This window comes from Triticum aestivum, chromosome 2A, assembly GCF_018294505.1.
Source record: "Triticum aestivum cultivar Chinese Spring chromosome 2A, IWGSC CS RefSeq v2.1, whole genome shotgun sequence".
NCBI classification, from domain to species: domain Eukaryota; kingdom Viridiplantae; phylum Streptophyta; class Magnoliopsida; order Poales; family Poaceae; genus Triticum; species Triticum aestivum.
In genome coordinates, this window is record NC_057797.1 from 606,136,667 (window position 1) to 606,157,180 (window position 20,514).

General features: G+C 44.9%; 3 protein-coding genes across 10 annotated transcripts; 2 read left to right on the forward strand and 1 right to left on the reverse strand.

Moving 5' to 3' along the window:
- The first annotated feature begins 5,770 nt into the window (after positions 1-5,770).
- On the forward strand, positions 5,771-11,394 carry LOC123189692 (calmodulin-binding receptor-like cytoplasmic kinase 3). 3 transcript variants are annotated; one of them, XM_044602170.1, is made up of 7 exons: positions 5,771-6,059; positions 6,869-7,237; positions 7,397-7,650; positions 8,621-8,786; positions 8,864-8,953; positions 9,599-9,897; positions 10,820-11,394. In XM_044602170.1, the coding sequence occupies exons 2-7, from the start codon at positions 7,117-7,119 to the stop codon at positions 11,039-11,041; spliced, it is 1,152 nt and encodes a 383-aa protein (XP_044458105.1). In that variant the 5' UTR covers positions 5,771-6,059; positions 6,869-7,116; the 3' UTR covers positions 11,042-11,394. The 3 variants fall into 3 exon arrangements, with proteins under 3 accessions (XP_044458105.1, XP_044458106.1, XP_044458107.1); XM_044602171.1 differs by having other exon boundaries at positions 5,825-6,121; XM_044602172.1 differs by lacking the exon at positions 5,771-6,059 and adding an exon at positions 6,110-6,211.
- A 290-nt stretch (positions 11,395-11,684) lies between these two features.
- Positions 11,685-15,364, reverse strand: LOC123189691 (dol-P-Glc:Glc(2)Man(9)GlcNAc(2)-PP-Dol alpha-1,2-glucosyltransferase). Of its 5 annotated transcripts, XM_044602167.1 has the most exons (9): positions 15,192-15,364; positions 14,987-15,112; positions 14,364-14,452; positions 13,956-14,289; positions 13,385-13,646; positions 12,933-13,070; positions 12,623-12,827; positions 12,216-12,358; positions 11,685-12,147 (listed from the first exon to the last, which is right to left on the reverse strand). In XM_044602167.1, exons 2-9 carry the CDS (start codon positions 15,074-15,076, stop codon positions 11,870-11,872), a joined length of 1,539 nt encoding a protein of 512 aa, XP_044458102.1. In that variant the 5' UTR covers positions 15,077-15,112; positions 15,192-15,364; the 3' UTR covers positions 11,685-11,869. The 5 variants fall into 5 exon arrangements, 3 of the variants coding, with proteins under 3 accessions (XP_044458102.1, XP_044458103.1, XP_044458104.1); XR_006495949.1 differs by having other exon boundaries at positions 11,685-12,129; positions 12,604-12,827; positions 14,987-15,361; XM_044602168.1 differs by having other exon boundaries at positions 11,685-12,129; positions 14,987-15,361.
- A 66-nt stretch (positions 15,365-15,430) lies between these two features.
- On the forward strand, positions 15,431-19,247 carry LOC123189693 (trafficking protein particle complex subunit 2). 2 transcript variants are annotated; one of them, XM_044602174.1, is made up of 5 exons: positions 15,431-15,590; positions 17,013-17,128; positions 17,744-17,829; positions 17,989-18,136; positions 18,862-19,247. In XM_044602174.1, the coding sequence occupies exons 2-5, from the start codon at positions 17,048-17,050 to the stop codon at positions 18,952-18,954; spliced, it is 408 nt and encodes a 135-aa protein (XP_044458109.1). In that variant the 5' UTR covers positions 15,431-15,590; positions 17,013-17,047; the 3' UTR covers positions 18,955-19,247. The 2 variants fall into 2 exon arrangements, with proteins under 2 accessions (XP_044458109.1, XP_044458108.1); XM_044602173.1 differs by having other exon boundaries at positions 15,440-15,590; positions 17,010-17,128.
- The last annotated feature ends 1,267 nt before the right edge of the window (positions 19,248-20,514 follow it).

Here is a 20,514-nt window from a genome sequence, read left to right on the forward strand (position 1 = left end):
AGGAGTGGGGGAGGGGGGAGGGCCGGCCCTCCTATGGCGCGCCCCGGGGAGTCCTACTCCCACCGGGAGTAGGATTGCCCCCCCCCTTCCATGTAGTAGGAGTAGGAGAGAAGGAAAGGGAAAAGAGAAGAGAAGGAAGGAGGGGGCGCTGCCCCTCCCCCTAGTCAAATTCGTACTAGGTCTTGGGGGGGCGCGCAGCCTCCTCTCTCTCTTTCCCCTAAAGCCCAATAAGGCCCATATACTCCCCGGCGAATTCCCGTAACTCTCTGATACTCTGAAAAATACCCGAATCACTCGGAACCTTTCCGATGTCCGAATATAGTCGTTCAATATATTGATCTTTATGTCTCGACCATTTTGAGACTCCTCGTCATGTCCCCGATCTCATCCGGGACTCCAAACTACCTTCAGTACATCAAAACACATAAACTCATAATACCGATCGTCACCGAACGTTAAGCGTGCGGACCCTACAGGTTCGAGAACTATGTAGACATGACCGAGAATCATCTCCGGTCAATAACCAATAGCGAAACCTGGATATTCATATTGGCTCCTACATATTCTACGAAGATCTTTATCGGTCAAACCGCATAACAACATACGTTGTTCCCTTTATCATCGGTATGTTACTTACCCGAGATTCGATCATCAGTATCTCAATACCTAGTTCAACCTCGTTACCGGCAAGTCTCTTTACTCGTTTCCGTAATGCATCATCCCGCAACTAACTCATTAGTTGCATTGCTTGCAAGGCTTATAGTGATGTGCATTGCCGAGAGGGCCCAGAGATACCTCTCCGACAATCGGAGTGACAAATCCTAATCTTGATCTATGCCAACTCAACAAGTACCATCGGAGACACCTGTAGAGCACCTTTATAATCACCCAGTTATGTTGTGATGTTTGGTAGCACACAAAGTGTTCCTCCGGTAATCGGGAGTTGCATAATCTCATAGTCATAGGAATATGTATAAGTCATGAAGAAAGTAATAGCAGTAAACTAAAACAATCAAGTGCTAAGCTAACGGAATGGGTCAAGTCAATCACATCATTCTCCTATGATGTGATCCCGTTTATCAAATGACAACTCATGTCTATGGTTAGGAAACATAACCATCTTTGATCAACGAGCTAGTCAAGTAGAGGCATACTAGTGACACTCTGTTTGTCTATGTATTCACACATGTACTAAGTTTCCGGTTAATACAATTCTAGCATGAATAATAAACATTTATCATGATATAAGGAAATAAATAATAACTTTATTATTGCCTCTAGGGCATATTTCCTTCATCCTTGACCGTTGGACACGAGCTAGAGCATTATCTACGGTCTTGTTCATGATGTTCATGGCAATAAACTCATCCAACACCTAACTTGAAGACAAGATATGGAAGTCCGGCCTTTGACGGATCACGGAGGACATGGCCTTATTTAATGGCATGATGGCCTTGAGAAACTTGCGCTTGATCCAATTGTCATCCATATCCTTGCTCCATGATCTTGGAGAGCGACCGCAAGAGTTGTCAATCTTCGATAGAGATCACGAGGATCCTCATCTTCAATAATCACAAACTCACCGACTTCATCAAGAACCACCTCAAAGTTGGACCGTTGAAAGCTTGAGCTCCCCTTGTACAAAGATATGATGTGTTCCCAACAATCCTTTGCACGGGAGAAGGGATGCAAGTGAGATAGGTCTTCGAGAAGCACCATGGATTGGAGGATGAACAATGCGGAGTGATTGTATTGATTGTCTGCCTCTTCTCTTGGGTGAGGTTGTTTGGATCATGTGGGTAGAAGCCTTGCTAGATGATTCTCCGAAGATTCATTGAGTTGTGATTCAAATGAGACTTAATATGAAAAAGCCAATTAGCAAAATCACCCTTCACAAGTTTAGGAGGAGGACCAAGGTTGTTAATATGCGGTGTAGGGACCGGTACTCCATAGACCGGGGAGGGGGAACCGAGAAAAAGGTTCCCGTCCCATTCTTGTTTTGAGGGGAGGAAGTTTGAGTACCTTTAGCCGCTTCCATGTCGAAATTGGCCTCTGACTCCGATGCAGTGGGATTAACCACAAGCAACAGGCCGGGAGTGGTTTTCAACCCCTCAAGTAATTCTTTAAGCATGGACTTGACCTCGGCCATCATAGACATTTTAAGTGAAGCCATAGCTTCATTTAAGTCATCTCGGGTGATCGAGTTCAACTCCACAGCCTCGGGCACTTCCTCATCTCCGTCAACCATACTCTTCGGGTGGTGAAACCCTTAATAAAGAGACGAGACTCTGATACCAATTGAAAGGATCAATATGGTTGACTAGAGGGGGGTGAATAGGCAACTCCCAATTTTTAGCTTTTCTTAAAAATTAGGGTTAGCAACAAATAAGTTGTCTAGATGTGCAACTAGGTGAGGAACCTATATGATGCAAGCAACAACAACAAACACAAGCAAGCAAAGGATACAACACGAGTAAAGCTTGCACATAGTAAAGGTAAGAAATAACCACAACCAGAGCCGGTGGAGACGAGGATGTGTTATCGAAGTTCCTTCCCTTTGAGAGGAAGTACGTCTTCGTTGAAGCGGTGTGGAGGCACAATGCTCTCCCAGAAGCCACTAGGGCCACCGTATTCTCCTCACGCCCTCACACAATGCAAGATGTCATGATTCCACTAGTGGTGCACTTGAAGGTGGCAACCAGGCCTTTACAAACAATGCTCTCCCAGAAGTCAGTAGGGCCACCGTATTCTCCTCACGCTCTCTCCAGAACCGAATTGGAGGCTCCCAACACCACCACAAAGCTTCACCACAATGGAATGTGACTCTGTGGTGACCTCACCGTCTAGGGTGCTCAAACACCCAAGGGTAATAAGATTTGCAAGGGATTAGTGAGTGGAATCAAATTTCTCTTAGTGGATGTGTAGATCTAGGCCTTATCAAGCAATCCCTAAAGAATCAACAAGTTTGATTGGCTAGGGAGAGAGATCGGGCAAGAATGAGCTTGTGAGCAACAATGGAGCTTGGGGGAGGAAGAGGTAAGTCAGCTTAGGGAAGATGACTCCTTTATATAGTGGGGGATGAAATCCAACCGTTATGCACTCATAGCCCATGCACAAGCGGTAGTACTGCTCAGGTGAGCGGTACTTCCATTGGCACGGAAGATTTCATCCATTGCGCTCAAATGAGCATGTCAGGGAAGTGGTAGTGCCGCCGGAGCGGTACTACCGCTCCCACCAGCGGTACTTCCGCTTGGTGTTGAACAACAGTTGGAATCCGCGGTAGTAGAGGAAGACAGGGTGGTAGTGCCGTCGTGGGTGGTACCACCATTCTCCACTGCCGCTCTACTTCCGCTTGTGGGACAGAGATAACAAAACAAGCGGTACTCCTTGCGGTAGAAGATTGTGGTAGTTCCGCCGGAGCGGTACTACCACCCGCAGGAGCGGTACTTCCGCTCATCTAAACAGTGCCCAGTAAACCTGTGGTAGTAGAGTGGTAGTCAAAGCCGCAGTACCGCTAGAGCGGGACTACCACGCTGAACTGCCGCTCTACTACCGCCCGTTTACAGAACGCGCAGAACAAGCGGAAGTGAGGGTAGCACTGTTCTGCGGCAGTATCGCTGGAGCGGTACTACCGCTGAGCAGAGCGGTACTACCGCTTATGTTGTTCTGAAAAGCTCAAGCACAAGGAAGGACACACTCAATTGAAGCGAAAGATCGAGGGTGCAAAGAGATAGTGTACGTGTTGATTACACCCAAACCTTTCCGAAGCGGACCCCCTCTTAATAGTACGGTGTTCCTACGACTCGAATCCACCGAAAAGGAAACGAAGGAAAAACAACATTTTCACAATAGCTCCGAGGGGCACGAATCCTCTTATGTCATAGATTATCTGAAATGCTCAATGCACACAATTAGTCCGTAAAAGCATTATCATCAATCACCAAAACCACTAAGGGAGAAATATGCCCTAACACTTGGAATGCCTACAAATGAATAGCATGCAAGCATACGGGCAAATGCAAAAATGGACATGCAAGCATAACGTGAATGAATACGAAGAGGGGCGCATGTATACCATATCTTTTATGCTGATGTTGCTCACGGGTCGTGCCTTGATGCTCTCAAGGGTGGCACAAAACTTGTTGCACTCTTGTTGTATCACCCACCATCGCTTCGAGATGGACACCCACCCACGCTTGCTTTGCATTTGGTACGGCGCAAACTTCTTGTGTTTATGGAACTCACGATGAACACGAAGCCAAAAGGTTGATGCCTTTTGTTCAGTACCGACCTTGGAGTCTTGCCCATGTCCCTCCAACACTCACAAAGGAGCTTGTCCTCATACGGCGTGTATGCCTTCGTCCGTTTGCTTTTGCGCTTCGTCTTCGCGATGGCTTGGTTGGCGAGCTCGTCCTCGAACAAAGGCTCCCCGTCGATGTCCATCTCATCCTCTTCCTCGAGGTCATAGTCCTACGAAAACTCGTGGTCGAGCGGGAAGCTGCCCGGGCCGACTTGATCTTCCATGAAAGCGTCGTGCATGCCAGCTTGATCCTAGCTCGCCAGCGTGAATGGCACTTGACCGTCTTGGCTCTGGGTCTCATCGGGATCGTAGGCAGTCGTGCCAGCACCGCCAGCGGAGGCAGTGCCACCGCACCACCTTCGAAGATGATGTTCTCGATGATGAAACGCTTGGTTGTTTCGTTGTTGTTGGCCACAACAAGTTGCAGGCGCCGGGGAGCATGTCGGCTGGCATCTCACGCGGGCGTTTCCTCGCCCCTCCGGAGGATGATGCACCACCCACCGGCGCGGCGTTGAGGTCGATGGTCACGAGCGCGGGCATGGACGGCGCCAGCACGCTCAGCTCCGGCGAGCATTCCCCGCAGAAGCAGGAGGCTTGCAGATAGACGTGGAGGCAGGGAATCGGCTACGTGGCAGACGCGCGCGGCGACTCTAGCAGCACCATCCGAGGGAATGCCGACGAGCCCTTGCTGGCCGCGGCCACGATGGCGCTGACGAGCCTGTGCTGGCCAAGGTTTCCCTAGGTAGATCAGGGCCTCCCTCGTTGCCACGGCGACTCGGGCGTTGGTTTCCTCCCGCTGTGCAGCGGTGGAGAGGGCGGCGACGGCCACTGCTTCGTCCCTTCGTCCGCTGCGTGCCTCCGGCCCTTCCTCTTGACCAACTACACTGCCCGCTCTTCGAGCGTCAGCTTCTTCTTCTTGGGTGGCGTGACGGTCTTGCGGGGCGCGCGGGGGGCTTGCCTTTGGCGGAGCCGACGAAGGTGAGGCCGGACAAGGCAAGGGAGGCGAGGCCGGCGGCGGCATCGAGGGTCGGCGTGTCCTCCATGGCCGGGAGCGCGAGTAGGCAGGAGGGTTTGGGAAAGTAGAGGAAAGTGATGGTCGTTGTGCCACCGACTGATGGGCCAGAGGAAGAAGTAACCGTTTCGTGTCCGTGCCGATGCAAATGAGACTCAAATTTGAGCTGGGAATGGGTCGGCAGTCGGACGAAAAGCGGACGCGTGTTCGTTTGAATCGACGCATTAAACTAACTTTTCTATCCGCGGTGATCCAAACAGACGCGCACGGATCAAATGAATCGGCAGTTGGAGTTGTCTAGTGGAGTAGCATGCCTCGAAGGATCCTCGGGGTGGACCAAAGGAGAACACGCCGTTGCGGCTGCCGCGGCACCCACCCGCAGCGACAGGGTCGCACGCAATCCGGCACCAACCAGCCGCACTCCCACTGACAAACCGGGCCAGAACCCACCCCTGGCGGCAAGTAGCGCCACACAAAAAAATTCCCTCCGTCGGCGTCGTTTACCAGTCGCCTCCCCCCGCCCGGGTCGTCGGTCTCGTCTCGGCGGCCTCTCCCTCCCTCCGGTCTTCGCACACGGTTTCCATCCCGCCCCACCAAAGATCCGATCAAACCAAAGGCGCCATCCTTGTCCCGGTCGGCGCCTTCCTCGCCATTTCCGCGTACACGTCCCAGCGTGGATCTTGTGGCTTCCGCGGCGGCGGAGCATTCGGCGCGCGGCGGCTCAGCTATAGCTGCCTATATACTCCGGTGAGTCCCTGCTTCCTCGGACCTCTCGAAGGCCGATTGCGATGGTGGTTCTTCTACGCGTGGTTAGGTCGCCTCCCTGCTTGATTGTTTCTTTTTGCGGGGGTACCCTGCTTGATTGCTAGCTCGCCTCTGTCACGCCGCCGGTCGCAATGGTTGGTAGCCCAGTGCCGTGTTCTTGGTTCACTTTTTGGGATTCTTTGTGGGAGTAGGGCTGCGATTCTCGATGCTTCACTTTTTGCAGCCGCTAGCTCGCTTGTTTAATCTGGAAGCTATAGAAGCGGGGCCTGTCGCGGTGTTGTTTCTGAAACTGACAGGGCTGCGGATAAGGCTCCATCAAGCTTCAATTTTGCTGTGATTGTGCTAGGGGACGCCAGGTTTGGTAATTGTACGGGGCGCCGTCTCAAGGCTTTTTGTTTGCTTCCCCTTACTGTTTTCAGTTCACACATGGGTGAATTTGTCTCTCGTGGCTAGTTCGATCTGTCTATAAGTACAATTTTGTCTAGAGTGTGGTTTTGTTTGGTCATCTATGTTTGTTAGTTGCGTGCATTGTCAAGTTGCTTACTATAAATATGCAAAGGCCCCAGTGTTGTACTACATGTAAAAGGCCCCAGTGTTGTATCAGTTGTAGATGTGTTGTGGCAAATGACAAGAATGGAAAGGGAGGCAGTTTCTTTATTGGTTAGGAGGATAATTCATTTACTCACCAGTTATGATCATGTCATCCCTCGAGTTGTAGCTATTCCTTTATTAATTCATTCATCACAAATGACTAAATTAAATGTTTTACACATTTGCTGTTTGCATTGTAGTACTGTACCACTACAAGGGAAAAGAGGACAAGTATTGCTCTGAAGTGAGATACGCTTGGGGGCAGATTTTGGAGAACTCTTGGTCTAAAGTGTGAGAGATTTGAAGATATATTTTGGACAAATTGTGGCCTAAAGTGAGATAGGTCTGGAGGCAAACTATTGTGTCCGTCAGCGTGCTCATGTGGGACATCGGATACAAATGAGGCACATCACACTTCTTTACTGGAGGACCGGAGACAGATAACGTTATGGTAGCCGCTACAGCTACAGAAATGTTTCTTGTGTGCTTTGAATCCTTGTGCCCCTGCTTTCGCTCGAAAAGGAAGGATGGAAGTGAAGATCCTGTTCTTGCAAAAGACGGAAATTCCTGTAAGCAAAAATGATGAATTTTCATATACGGGTGATGGAACCTGTTAACACACTGAATCAATGCCTACCGTATTTTTTGTGATGAAATTTAATAAATGCAAATTTTGTGGTTATCAACACTTTGCCACCGTTTGACATATTGTTCCCTTCTTTTTTCAGTGAGTTCTTCTGAAATGAGGTCAATTTCTGACAGAATTCCCTCGAGCCCTCTTCGGGTACCTGCAAGTCCATCTAGATTTTCATTATCTTCACCGCCAAGTAGAAATGATCCATTGAACCTCAGTCTTGAAACGGTTATTAAACTGACACGTAACTTTTCGCCGGCCTTGATGATTGGCGAAAGTTATTTTGGAAAGGCCTACAGAATGGACTTGCAAAATGGCCTTATTGTGGCTATTAAAAGGGCAAGAAAGGTAGTTTCTTTTTTCTGGCAACTACACTAGAGATTTGCATAAGCACAATGACTGAACTATTATTGTATATTCTGGTTGCTTTAATTCCACTCTATTAGGTTTAGCTAAAAGCCTAATTAGACATGACACTTCATGAAGTTTAGAAGTTCTATTATACTCCAGCCTAGCTTTGTTTTCTGTCGAATTTTCTAGGTTTGTTCAGATTTGTATAGTTAGTTTTTTCTCCCTTTTGGGGGAGGCTGCTAGCCTTTTTTTGGTCGTTTGGGTCAAAGCCACTGTGGATGGTTTGTAATATACAATGGCACGCCTTCTGATGCTTGTTTCTTTTGGTTCATAGGATAGGATTATCATAGGAATAGGAATCTTGTAGGAAATGAGATGACATGTATCTCAAATCCTATGAGTAGGAATAGGAAACAAGATGTCATTTGGTTGACACCAAAGGAATTTTTCCATTGAGTCTAGGCTCTTTTTTATTTTCCTATGAAATGTGGAGGATAGGAACCAATCCTATGTAGGAATAGGAATCCATTCCTATGAACCAAAGGGCTCTAAAGGAAAAAATCCTATAAGAATCCTATCCTCTAGAATTCCTATGAAATTCCTCTAAACCAAAGGAGGTATTAGATTGTTTACTGAGCTTATCATCCACTGCTCTCTCTTGGGTGGAATCAAGAAAGAACAAGAAATTGGCTAATGCATGTTTAGGTAGACCCAGTTGTTGATCGATCCATATGTGTGTAGACCAACATAAGAATAACAGGGTTATGCATCAATAAAACATGCTGCATTGCATTCTTCGTTCCAGTAGTTGTGCATTGCTCTTATATCTTTTGTATGTTGTGTAAGCCTGTTCACTAGTCGGATTTTTTCCTCTCCGCAATCCGGATAGCTGTTGATAAAAATTGGGTACCTTCACTTCTTTTTACACCTGTTTGACTTGTGATTCTGATCCGGTCTATTTTCCCAGGAACATTTTGCTTCTTTACACGCAGAATTCAAAAATGAAATTGCACTACTAAAAAAAATCGAACACAGGAATCTGGTCCAGTTACTTGGATATATTGACAAAGGGAATGAAAGAATTGTCATAACCGAGTTCGTGGCAAATGGCACTCTTAGGGAACATTTGGATGGTATGCTGCAAACCAGATTGCTGCTTTACTTGATTCCTTCTCAGGATGAACAGTAACATTTTAAAATTGTCTTTCAGGACTACATGGGCTAATATTGGGCTTCGGTCAGCGTCTTGAAATAGCCATAGATGTCGCCCATGGATTAACTTATCTGCATCTATATGCAGGTACACCTTTGCCTACATGTTTTCATTTGCTGAGTATAGAACAGTCAAGTGAAACACTAAATGAATGGTTCTACTTTTCATTCTGATTCAGTCACATGTTCAGGAATTTACCTCAGCAGTAACCAAACACATGAACATAGTATTCTTGCTGCACTGAAAGTTAATAATTCGTGGTACTTGTCAGTTATCGTGATGGCACACGTTTTCGGAAATTATTTTGGCTGTCCGTTGCCTTGAGAAAATGTCATGTACATGTGCTCCAGCTTCGTATTAAGCGGGCCTAACGTTTTTTAAGAGTGTGTACAAATAAGCATTTGCCGTGCAAGTTTAACAGTCACAAGAATTTGAGGCTATGCTCAACAAGGACACACAATCCTAATTTGCATGTGCGACCTAAATTATGAATTTAGCAATCACAAGGATCAGCCATGTTATTTCTTTTGTGTCCTCCATTTAAATGCAAGATTTAGCTAACAGCATGAATATGCAATTATCTATTCAATAGAAGTAAACTTGTATAACATACTTTTGCTCTTTAGTATTTTGATGCATCGACAGGTAAACAGACGCATTCTAATTTGATCGTTCCTGCTGGCGATTTGCATATATCTTTTCTTAAATTATAATGCAATCTTATGCTTTTAGAGAAGCCCATTATACACCGGGATGTGAAGTCATCAAACATTCTACTAACTGAAGGCTTCAGGGCAAAAGTAGCCGACTTCGGATTTGCAAGAATTGGTTCAACAGATCCAGGCCAGTCAGAGATTCAAACTGATGTGAAAGGAACAGCTGGCTATGTGGATCCAGAGTATCTGCGGACAAACTATCTGACAGTCAAGAGTGATGTGTTCTCTTACGGCATCTTGCTCCTGGAAATCCTATCAGGTCGTCGTCCTATTGAGGTGAACAGAGGAGGAAGAGAAAAGATTACCGTGCGATGGGTATGTCTTTGCTTTCCTCTCTTATATTTATATCATTTCAGTCGTTGGTATCCTGTTTAATTTTTTAATCAGCTAAGCTTTACTAGTTAGCTCTGTTATGAATCATGTATGTTGCTCAAGATTTCTCTTTAGTGGTACCCCATGAAAGGTAGATCAAACCACTTAGGAGACAATTTGTAAACACAAGCACAACTAGAAATAGAAAAAAAAACTCGACCAACAGGCACTAGCACTGGTGCCATTTTAGTTTAGGAGAACCATGAGCACCCATGGAAGCTAGGTTTCGCATGGGATGGGATGGGCAAGCATCGGTGCCTCTAATCTAACCGAGTGACGCTCAGTTCTTACAAGCAGAAAACAGAAATGTAGTACTCAATGCCAGCATAGTTTCAAGAATGAGCTTCAGAACATAAAACTGTGAACTAGTTATTCAATCATTTATTTAGTTCAATTCATTGCATCCTCGTACTCTTATCTGTGTTTTTCTGTGTTCATTCGTTTGGGTAGGTGATGTGTGTGCCTTCCTTTGATGATTCATAATGTGATATTTTGTTACAAGTTAAACCATACACTATGCTGCCCCCTCCATGTGTACACAGGAAAAAAAAACTATTGTCACAGTATCTCAGATATCAGATACTTATCTTTCACTCATTTTAACCGAAAAAACACACACCAGTAATTGTTAGGCTGCTTATCCCATCTATTGCCACTTAGATTCTACTCCCTCCGTTCCTAAATACTTGTCTTTCTAGAGATTTCAACAAATGACTACATACGAAGCAAAATGAGTGAATCTATACTCTAAAATATGTCTACATACATCCGTATGTTGTGTCCACTTGAAATGTCTAGAAAGACAAATATTTGGGAACGGAGGGAGTACAAGCCATCTAAGGTTGGTATAATGCCTTTGATGCAGGCCTTCGAGAGATATAACAAAGGCAATGTCCAGGAGATACTGGATCCGATGTTGACCGAAGCAGTAAACGAGGATATACTGAATAAGATTTTCGATGTGATGTTCCAATGCGTCGCTCCTACCCGCGCTGACAGGCCACATATGAAAGAGGTTGTGGAGAAGCTCTGGAAGATACGGAGGGACTACGCTAAAACCCAAAACAGAGCAGAAGGGTCTCTTTAAACCATCTTACACTGGGTTATTGACTGCTTTTTTTTCGCTTGAGAGAACATGGGTGAACTCGGTTCTTGTTAAGGCTGAACATTGCCATGCATTTTTGTCGAACACGAACAGCTGAAATCTGTACAGGGTTGTGACACTATTGTTGCACATTGTGTATATAGCTGTGTTCATGTTTAAGAGATCGATTTGATGCACGTTGACCTTGAATGGATGAATTCCGTGTAGAGGCACTGTTCAGTGTTTCAGTGATATGTGCCCTGGAGAAAGTGCAGTGGTGCAGATTGCAGTGCAGCTTCTGTGTGTGTAGTTTTAGAAACTGTCTAAGCATTGTCGACTTGTATAAGATTCAGGAAGAGACTGGAACAGTTTTTTTCTTTCTTTCTTTTATGTAGTATATACTCTGCCTGGACTTCACAGGATACGAACACGCGCCATTCCGTACAAAGTGATAAAACTGCAATATCAAATACTCATTTCTTCAGTCATTGCGGCCTTGTACAATTCAAATTTTTGCAGCTTCTTCCGTTTGTTTGGGTTCAATTTTGTTTTAGCCTGGGATTGTTTTTTTACTTTGTGCTCTCCGCCTCATCTTCTAATACAAAACAACTCACATTTGGGTGTGTGTTGAAGAAAAAAAGATCTCTTCAAATCCAAGCACCTATTTTCGACTTAAACTCATAAGAACACTAGTATACACACAAACTGACCCCCAAAAAAATTAAGATCACACATCATTGTAGTTCTAATTTCTCCAAGCGGGGCACCGATAAGCCGGAGCAGCTGTGACTGAACACTGGAGTTGGTCACTTGTCAATTTCATCAACTAAACTACCACATGAACCTTTGTGTTCCCGGCTCATGGCCCCAATGGAATGGTCTGAACAGAAACATCGCCAGAGTGAACAAATCCACAGCAGCATATGCAGACCCCAAAGCAAGCAATTTGCCATTACCGATTACTGGAGAATTAAGGACCAGTACGACCAATGGGATTGTGTAGTATCTAAATTCAACCAACGGAGCAGGGACGAGAACTAGAGCAACTGAGAAAACAAAGGACACCACCCAAACTCTTGGCTGCGATTTCCCTGTAAGATCAGGAAAAACTACAGAAGTTTCAGTTCATTATACTTCTCAGAATAGACAACCTTTTCTTAAGAGCGAAGAAGTTTACCTAAGATGTTGATAACTGAAAACCATGAGTACACATAAAGTGGAATCAAAATGTATTTCATCATCCAGTGAGCTTGTATGACCTTCCTCCAGATATAGAACGTGTAATGTCTATTGTCAGCCAGAAGATAAGGGTGAGCAATACTGCACCAAAAGATGAGGCTATTAGGATTTCATAAACATAAACAAAAGACAAAGAAAACATTGGTTATGCAGAAGTGAAAAGTAGAATCGTCAACAATCTTCTGACATTTTGACTGCAACTGGAATTCTGCTCGTAGGTTGCAATTGCTAAGTTGAATATGTATATAGTTACTTGCCACTTAACTTCAGCCTCTAAAGGTTCTGCTTTTCGAAAAATTTATACTTAAAGCGAACAAGTCACATACGAGGTGTTCAGGTAAAAACCTGAATAAATGTATAGCCACAAAGCTTAAACCAAGAGCTATCAGCATTGCCAGAGAACTAAAGGTTTTGTTCTTTCTACACCAGTGGAACAAGTCTGATACTCGTCCGGGAGTAAAATGCCACGGTAGGAGGGCAGTAGCTGACACTAGACCAAAGTACAATAACTGTGCAAAATGTGGTGAAACAACATGAGCTTCCTTGGCACCTGCATCACTCCAAGCAAAGGCGCATGTTAGAAAATTATCTATCACTTAATCAACTGCTAAGCCCTATGAAAGATGTAAAAAGAGCAATTCAACATAAGAGTTACCTAGTACTATGCCACCATTCCAGATTATAAATGCTCCAAATGTCACCAGAACTATTGCGAACGGTGCAAAAGTGATTAAAACTTTACACTTTGAATTCCATATTTTGAAGCCGATGTCAAATAGTTCTTCCGTAAAACCTGCACATCAATCATAAATATTTAATATGTTGTGGAAAGGACTGCACACAAAAATTGAGATCACATGATCTTCTAGAATTTAAATCCTTCTCAACAAAAATCATTTTGCATTCAAAATTAGAACGTATAAATTGATAAAACGTTGCATCTGGTTTTCTCATAACAAGAAGAAAAATATCAATCATATCAGAAAAAGATCTATTTTCAATTTTAAAGGACATTAACAAGCCGCCTAGTGAATCCCAAAAAGGAAGCTACAAGCTTACAGTAAAAGTTGGAAAAAAAATCTCAATTAAAACAGCTGGAGTACTCACTCGTGTGTGATTTAGTAGATCCAGAAACAACTCCCCTCTTACTTATGGAGTGATTAGTTCGCCGCCTTCTCAAACCTAAAGCACTGACTTTGCTATCCCTGTCAGACACTTCTGCTCTTGATTTATCTGTTGGTTCACTGTTCTCATCAGAAGGGCAGTCACTGAGAGAAAGATCTTGCACATATGCAATGGCTCCATTGGCAGCAAAAAATATCATCCATATTACATTAGTCTGCCGGAAAAGTATTGAGAGAGCACCGAACTGCAGGCAAAAGGAACAAAAATAATTAACAAAGGCAGGAAGTATATCAAAAATTTCAATGTGAAATGAGTGGTTTGGTTGCTAAAAAATGATGTGGGGCACTGAACATTCTTTTATGAATCAACAACCTTCACCATCAAGTATGCTACGGATAAATTTTATGAATGTACAACTTCCTGCAACTCAAGCAAGCTAAAGAAGCTCCTGTTGTGAGCACAATAAATCAACAAATAATGTATATGCTATGGTCTCCACAAAATGCAACCTTATCTCACCGAAAGCTATAAAGAACCGCGTTCAAACACTCACCAGTGCGCTGACCCAAAACCGTTTCTTCAAGCAGGACAGGTACATCGCAAGAACTGCAGCTAATGATGCGACATCAGTATAATACAGAAAGGTAAAGAACCAGTGAACAGGATACAACGCTACAAGAATAGCATAAGCAGTTGCCTTCATCTTGCCAATTCCTGGCTTGATACACAGAAGCAGGTCATGGACAAGAACACCACAGACCATTGCCATTATAACATTAGTTGACCGGAGAAGTGCCGTGGTGCAAAGGGGGTCAAATGCCTCTGCTACCTTAATAGCCCATGCACCAGGAAACAGGGAAGCAAGATATGCTAGAGAAATGTAGTACCTGCAAAATTGCAGACAGCAGTTCGTCACAAGAAAATTTTGAGTTTGAAGCAATAAGGAGTAGTCGAAGCTCACAGGCCAGGAGGGGTGGTGATCATGGGATCCCACGTTAAGAAATCTCCACGGCAATAGTGTTGCGCCTGGGGAACATGGAATATCTCATCCTAAAAGCAAACAATAAAGTGGTAGTGGACATGTTATCATGTTCTATTTGGAAGCATATTGTGCCATATACATTTTCAGAATGAGAATACAGTGATATATCAGACAAAAGTATGAATCCTAAGGATCTTGCTAAAGCTCTACCTATGCCTCACGTCGCCGAATCTATTTTTTCCGCAGAACTCAACTTTCTAGTTAACTATGAAACTACAACTCATGAAATTCCTTCATGCAAACGATGACGTTTTCCCACATGAGAACCAATGCTACCATATCAATGAAAATTATTGTGTCTAATATAGTACTTGTATAAACAGCATTGGGCAAACAAGCGTCATTGCAATTTCAGTGGACGATGTTGTGAAACAAAAGGGATAGCTGTTCCCCATTAGCATTTATATCAGATAACTAAATAGATTACCGTAATTCTACTATATTTGATCATCAAACTATAGGCAAGTGAAATGGGCAGTTCAAAAGCTGGGGCATAAAAAAGAAAAACCGAGACATATGCATATCCTGACAAGAGGACTGACCATGTAGGGGTCAGGCACGATGGAGTCAACCAAGGCGGCGATCGGGATAGCCCATGCGGCCACCGCGGCGGTGACGGCCAGCCTTCCCATCCCGCAAGGCGGGGCTCTCAACTCCGGGAACCCGACCTGAGGAGACACCCCGAGCTTCAGATCCAGTTCAACGCTCGGGACTCGGAAGCACAGAGCTCATCACACGAGTCCTCACTAGGTTTGTCGGAAGCTATGCAGGCTGAAGAAGGTCCGCGGCGTCAGGAGCGAGTTCGCCGGTGGTAGGCTGCGGCCGGACGGCTCTACGCTGCTGCGGCTCCTGCTGCCGGCGTCTCGCCGGAGGTCTCAGGCTAGACCGGTGGGGATTTCAGCCGCGACACCTCGGCCCAGTCGTCTGTAAACCGGCTCGAGCAGGCCCACAACTCTGTTGACCAATATAACGGCCCGGCCCAACCACCGGCAGGTACCTAAGCGAACGGGAAAGAGGGCGAAGTCTCATTACTCGTTGCGCTTAGATCTCCCACCCTCTGATCTCCCCCGAGGCGCGAGCAGGAAGACGCCGGCGGGCGGCTCCGGCGACCGGAGAATCTGCGGCCTTCCTCCCCGCCCTTTCCATGTGAGCAGCTCCTACTCTTCTTCTCCCCCATCGCGAGTTTTCTTAGGTTTGGATGGATCGATCCAGTCTTTGGTTAATCAGCAGCAGGTAGCTTGTCAAAAGAATCAACAAAGGAGCAGTAGTGTAGTTCTAATCGTATTGAACAGAGCACAGCACGTACAGTTGAAAACTGACTTCGCTATTTGTAGCTAGACATAGGACCTTGGCAAAGCCAGGCGAAGAAGGAATTGCTGTAGAAGTGAGGAGCAGTGGAAGTAGAATTATATTGGGATCTGATAAATGGGTGGGGTATGAGAAAATCTGTGTTGTATTGTTTAAGCACATTGGTCTTACAATAATAAGTAGTGATCAAAGTATCTTTGAATCTGCGCAATAAGATTTATTTTTCTTGATTTTTTCATAATGCTTGATGCATACTTAGATCACTTGGGGCCTCCACGGAATAGTCCCTCTGATTTTGACAGATATCTCCAATCCAATATAAGCTGGCGTTCACCATCTTGCAAACGATTGCTATAAACAATTGTAGCGAGATGCGCAGAACTTCTTGAACCAGACTTGGCTTAACCATAGTGTCAACTTCAGTCACAAACCCACCCATACTTGAGAAGGATATGTTGTGTCTGTTATGCTTTGATACTGCTATTCTACTCTGAGCAGTGTGCGATTGTTAACATTTTGCTCCGTGACTTCTGGTTTCATGTTAATGGAACTGGGGCGGGGATGCCCTGTTTCTCTAAATAAAATGTTAAAATTTTAGTGATAGAACTAGATAAAACCTATGAATGTACACCTTTTGCATATCAGTTTGCACGCACGCTCAAATCTCTACTATCTGACCAAATGGGAGTTATTCCAGTGAACTGTGATTTTAGCATACAAGAAACTGTTTGACTCTTAACAGCAGCAGAGCCATGTATACTCAGGGCTTCTACCCTTTTCTTCTTCTCAGGGTTTACAAACTATTTATAGTACAAACATAAATTTACAAAGTTTTTGGTACAAGCACAACTTCAGTCTTAACAGCAACAGAGCCATGTCTACTCAGGGTTTCTACCCTTTTCTTCCTCTCTAAAATAATGATACGCAGATCTCCTGCGTGTTCGAGAAAAAAATAAATAAGATGGGTTAATCCACAGAAGTGACATGGCATTGCGATTTGCAGTTAAAGTCTCTTAGTACAAAGCAACAGAAGGCATGCACATCAGCACATCAGTAATCGGTTACAGCTTTACAGATAGACTAACAACGAAATTGCAGAAGGATATGCCAAACTTTTGAATGCTCAAATGCTATCCTTGTGGAGCTAGGGTAGTGGTGCATTTTTATTTTTATTTTGCTGATGGTTAGTTTGTTTGCTCAACTGTATTTCCTCCCAACCATCAAACTTATTTAATATTATTTTGTTTGCAACATCAGAAGATTGCTGCCAGAGTGAAACTAGTCTGTTGGTGGAAATGGCCAGTACAGCATGCTTCGTGATTGTAAGTAAGAACGACATCCCAATCTATGAGGCAGAAGTTGGATCTGCACCCAAAGTATGTGTCCTGCACTCCATTTTCTCTCTCTCTATTGTATTTAGCTATATAACTTGGTAAAAATGCCCCCGGATATGAAAAATCGAAATAGTTAATAGATAAGCAGCATAAATCATATTGGATCATGCCCCATAGCAAAAATCTGTAGGAGATAGCCATTAACGGAGTGCTGCAAATTTTCTTCTCTGAGTTAAAACAGTGTTGTACTCCCTCCGTTCCTAAATATTTGTCTTTTTAGAGATTTCAAATGGACTACCACATACGGATGTATATAGACATATTTTAGAGTGTAGATTCTCACTCATTTTGCTCTGTATGTAGTCACTTGTTGAAATCTCTAGAAAGACAAATATTTAGGAACGGAGGGAGTATGTGGTATCTTTGCCCCTGTATACATGGTATTTCTGGCATTGTCTATGCTTTATGCCTCCTGGTTAACTTTTGTAATTTCATCTGTTCCCAGGAAATTTTGGAACTTCTATGTAATAGCGTTAATTGAAATACAATTATGCATTTGAGTCTTCTTGACTGGGTCTGTTTTCTGAAGTAGTTTAGTCATATTGAATTACTATTAATTTACATGTCTAATCTTCTGGCATTTACTTTCCCTCTCAGAAAGAAGATCTGGCTTATCACCATCAGTTCATCCTGCATGCTGCGTTAGATGTTGTTCAGGACCTAGCATGGACCACAAATGCAATGTGAGATTCTGTTGGTTGATTAATTTTGTTCTGTAGGATACACCCAAAAAATTGTGTGGTCTTTCTCTAGGACACATCCAAAAATACCACAGCCCAAAAATAGTCTTCTCATATAACTTTTATATTGTTTACGTCATCAAACTCTTCCTGCATTTTCAGGTTCCTGAGGTCGGTTGATAGATTTAATGACCTTGTGGTGTCTGTTTATGTAACCGCCGGTCATACTAGATTCATGTTGCTTCACGATTCACGCAGCGAGGATGGAATAAAAAGCTTTTTTCAAGAGGTCCATGAACTTTACATCAAGGTAAGATGATCATCGATCGGTCCATCACGATCTAGAGAATCCTCTTATCGCATTTTAGTTTGCTATAAATGCTCAGTTAAGTGCACACATACGTCAATTGTCAAATCATGCGTACTGAACAGTAATGCCACTGAGTATCCATTTTTGTGGTGAACATAATTTTTGGCGTCGGTCTATTATCTTTTGTCATGCTTTTATCAAGATGCTCTGTCTGTGTCAAGGCGATGGCACTTGTCTACCCTGCAAATAGGCAACCGGTGGGTGGACGATATGTATGGGTCAAAATCGCATGGGTTGCTTACGAGTCCCATACCTTGCAAAGTTACTTTCCCTAAAAAAGACATGCAAGGTTACTTGCTGATGCAGAATTGGGCACTGTTTCCATAACAAATCTTGACAAGCGTCTGCAGTCTCGTTCTAGAAGATCTTACATGTATCAGTTCGGGTCTTGATATGTACTCCCTCCGTACCTAAATATAAGTCTTCCTAGAGATTTCAATAGGACTACATACAGATGTATATAGACGTATTTTAGAGTGTAGATTCACTCAAGGGTCGGACCATTCCCTGGACCCTGCGCAAGCGGGAGCTACATGCACCAGGTTGCCCTTTTTATTCACTCATTTTGCTCCGTATCTGGTCCATATTAGAATTTCTAAAAAGACTTATATTTAGGAACGGAAGAAGTAATAAAGTGGTATTACAAATCTTGTGTTTTTCTGCAGATATTCCTCAACCCCCTGTACCTGCCCGGCTCTCGCATCGCATCGTCACATTTCGACACCAAGGTGAGGGCTCTCGCGAGGAAGTATCTGTAGCGTTTGGCCACGGAGCAGCTTCACTGTCATAACGCGGAAGCAGGGCCAGCAAACATCATACTCCACCGCAGCTGTTCTCCCGTCATCTATGCACCCTGCTGAATCAAGTATGCACACTCTTATTTTTCTTCGTGTCGGATCCTTGCGTGCGCGCCAGTGAATCCCGGGCTTTCAGAATCGAATTCGGTTTGTAAAATGGGCTGTGCCGCGCGTGGCAAACCTGCACTACCAAACCGTGTAATCTCCGTGCAGCATACGGGGCATATACTAGTGTAAGTGTTGGTTTGATTTCCTGTCTTTGTCCTGCATCTAGCTCGCCTTTTTTCCTGTGCGTGCGTGCGTGCATGATCGGATCTTACCTTCCTCCACCAGAGCTGTGGCTCGTATGCGCTAGGCGGAAAGGTGACAGTGCAGGATACGCTGCGCGTGGTACTATGTTGAACAATGCAGGGTATCTGATGCAGGAGTGAGATGAGATCTGATGAGTACAGCGCCACTGAAGAAAAAGTGCCCAGTTAGCAGCAGTAGTAGTGTGTGTTAGCCCTGGTTGTTTTCAGTCCCGGTCCAGCCCCATGATGCACGTCTGCGTGTGTAAAAAAGGCATCCCATCTTGGAAACCTTTGTTTTTTGTTGAGGATTGGCATCTTGGAAGCATGTCACAGCGGCAGCTTATAGCTAGCTGTTTCCAGCGCCCTCTCTGCATGCGTACAGTACACAAGAACAGTGAGCTGATAGCGTCAGGATCCGGACGTGTGGTTCGTGCACACTGGCAGACTGAGGAGGAGATGTTGTGGGGATTCGGTCGGGGCAGCAGAGCACACGGTGTGTGACCAGACCAGCCCGGCGAACCGAGCCCCTCCACTTGGCCTGAGCTTATCGGAAGCCGGCCTTTACATCTAGATACATCCATACCTGCGACGAATAATTTGAAACGGAGGGAGTAGTACCAACACGATTGATTGATTTTATCGGAAGCCGGCCTTTACATCTAGATACATCCATACCTGCGACGAGTAATTTAAAACGGAAGGAGTAGTACCAACACGATTGATTGATTTTCTAAAGCAGGCTAGACAAGTAAAACTTTGGCGAGAGGATAAGAGGAGCCTGTGCCGGGCGTGGCTTATCACCTGATGTCATCTCAGCGACTAAAAAGATCCGGGATTAATTAGGCCTGATCCGGCTAAACTCCAGCCACAAAAGGTGGACGGGCAGCGAGATCCCGAACCCAAAGTGCTGCCCAACCGCGATCTGTTCTGTTGCCATGCATGCCAGGAATAACAAGCTAGCCAAGCTAAGGCCAACTCCACGGCGCGACCCTATCATGTTCGGCCTCGTTCATTTAAGGTAAAATGAACAAAGAAGGCGGCCCAGCGCGCGACGGCCCGGATCCATCCTGTCCGTTTTGTGTTCGGGCCGACCCATTTCGAGCGCAAACTTGCGTCGGGTTTAGGTCGCGGCGGACACCAAACGGACGCGCGCTTGTCCGCGTCGGGGCCGCTTGGTAGGCAGCCACCTACCTCCCACCCGCCCACATCAATGCGCACGAGCGGGCGGCCC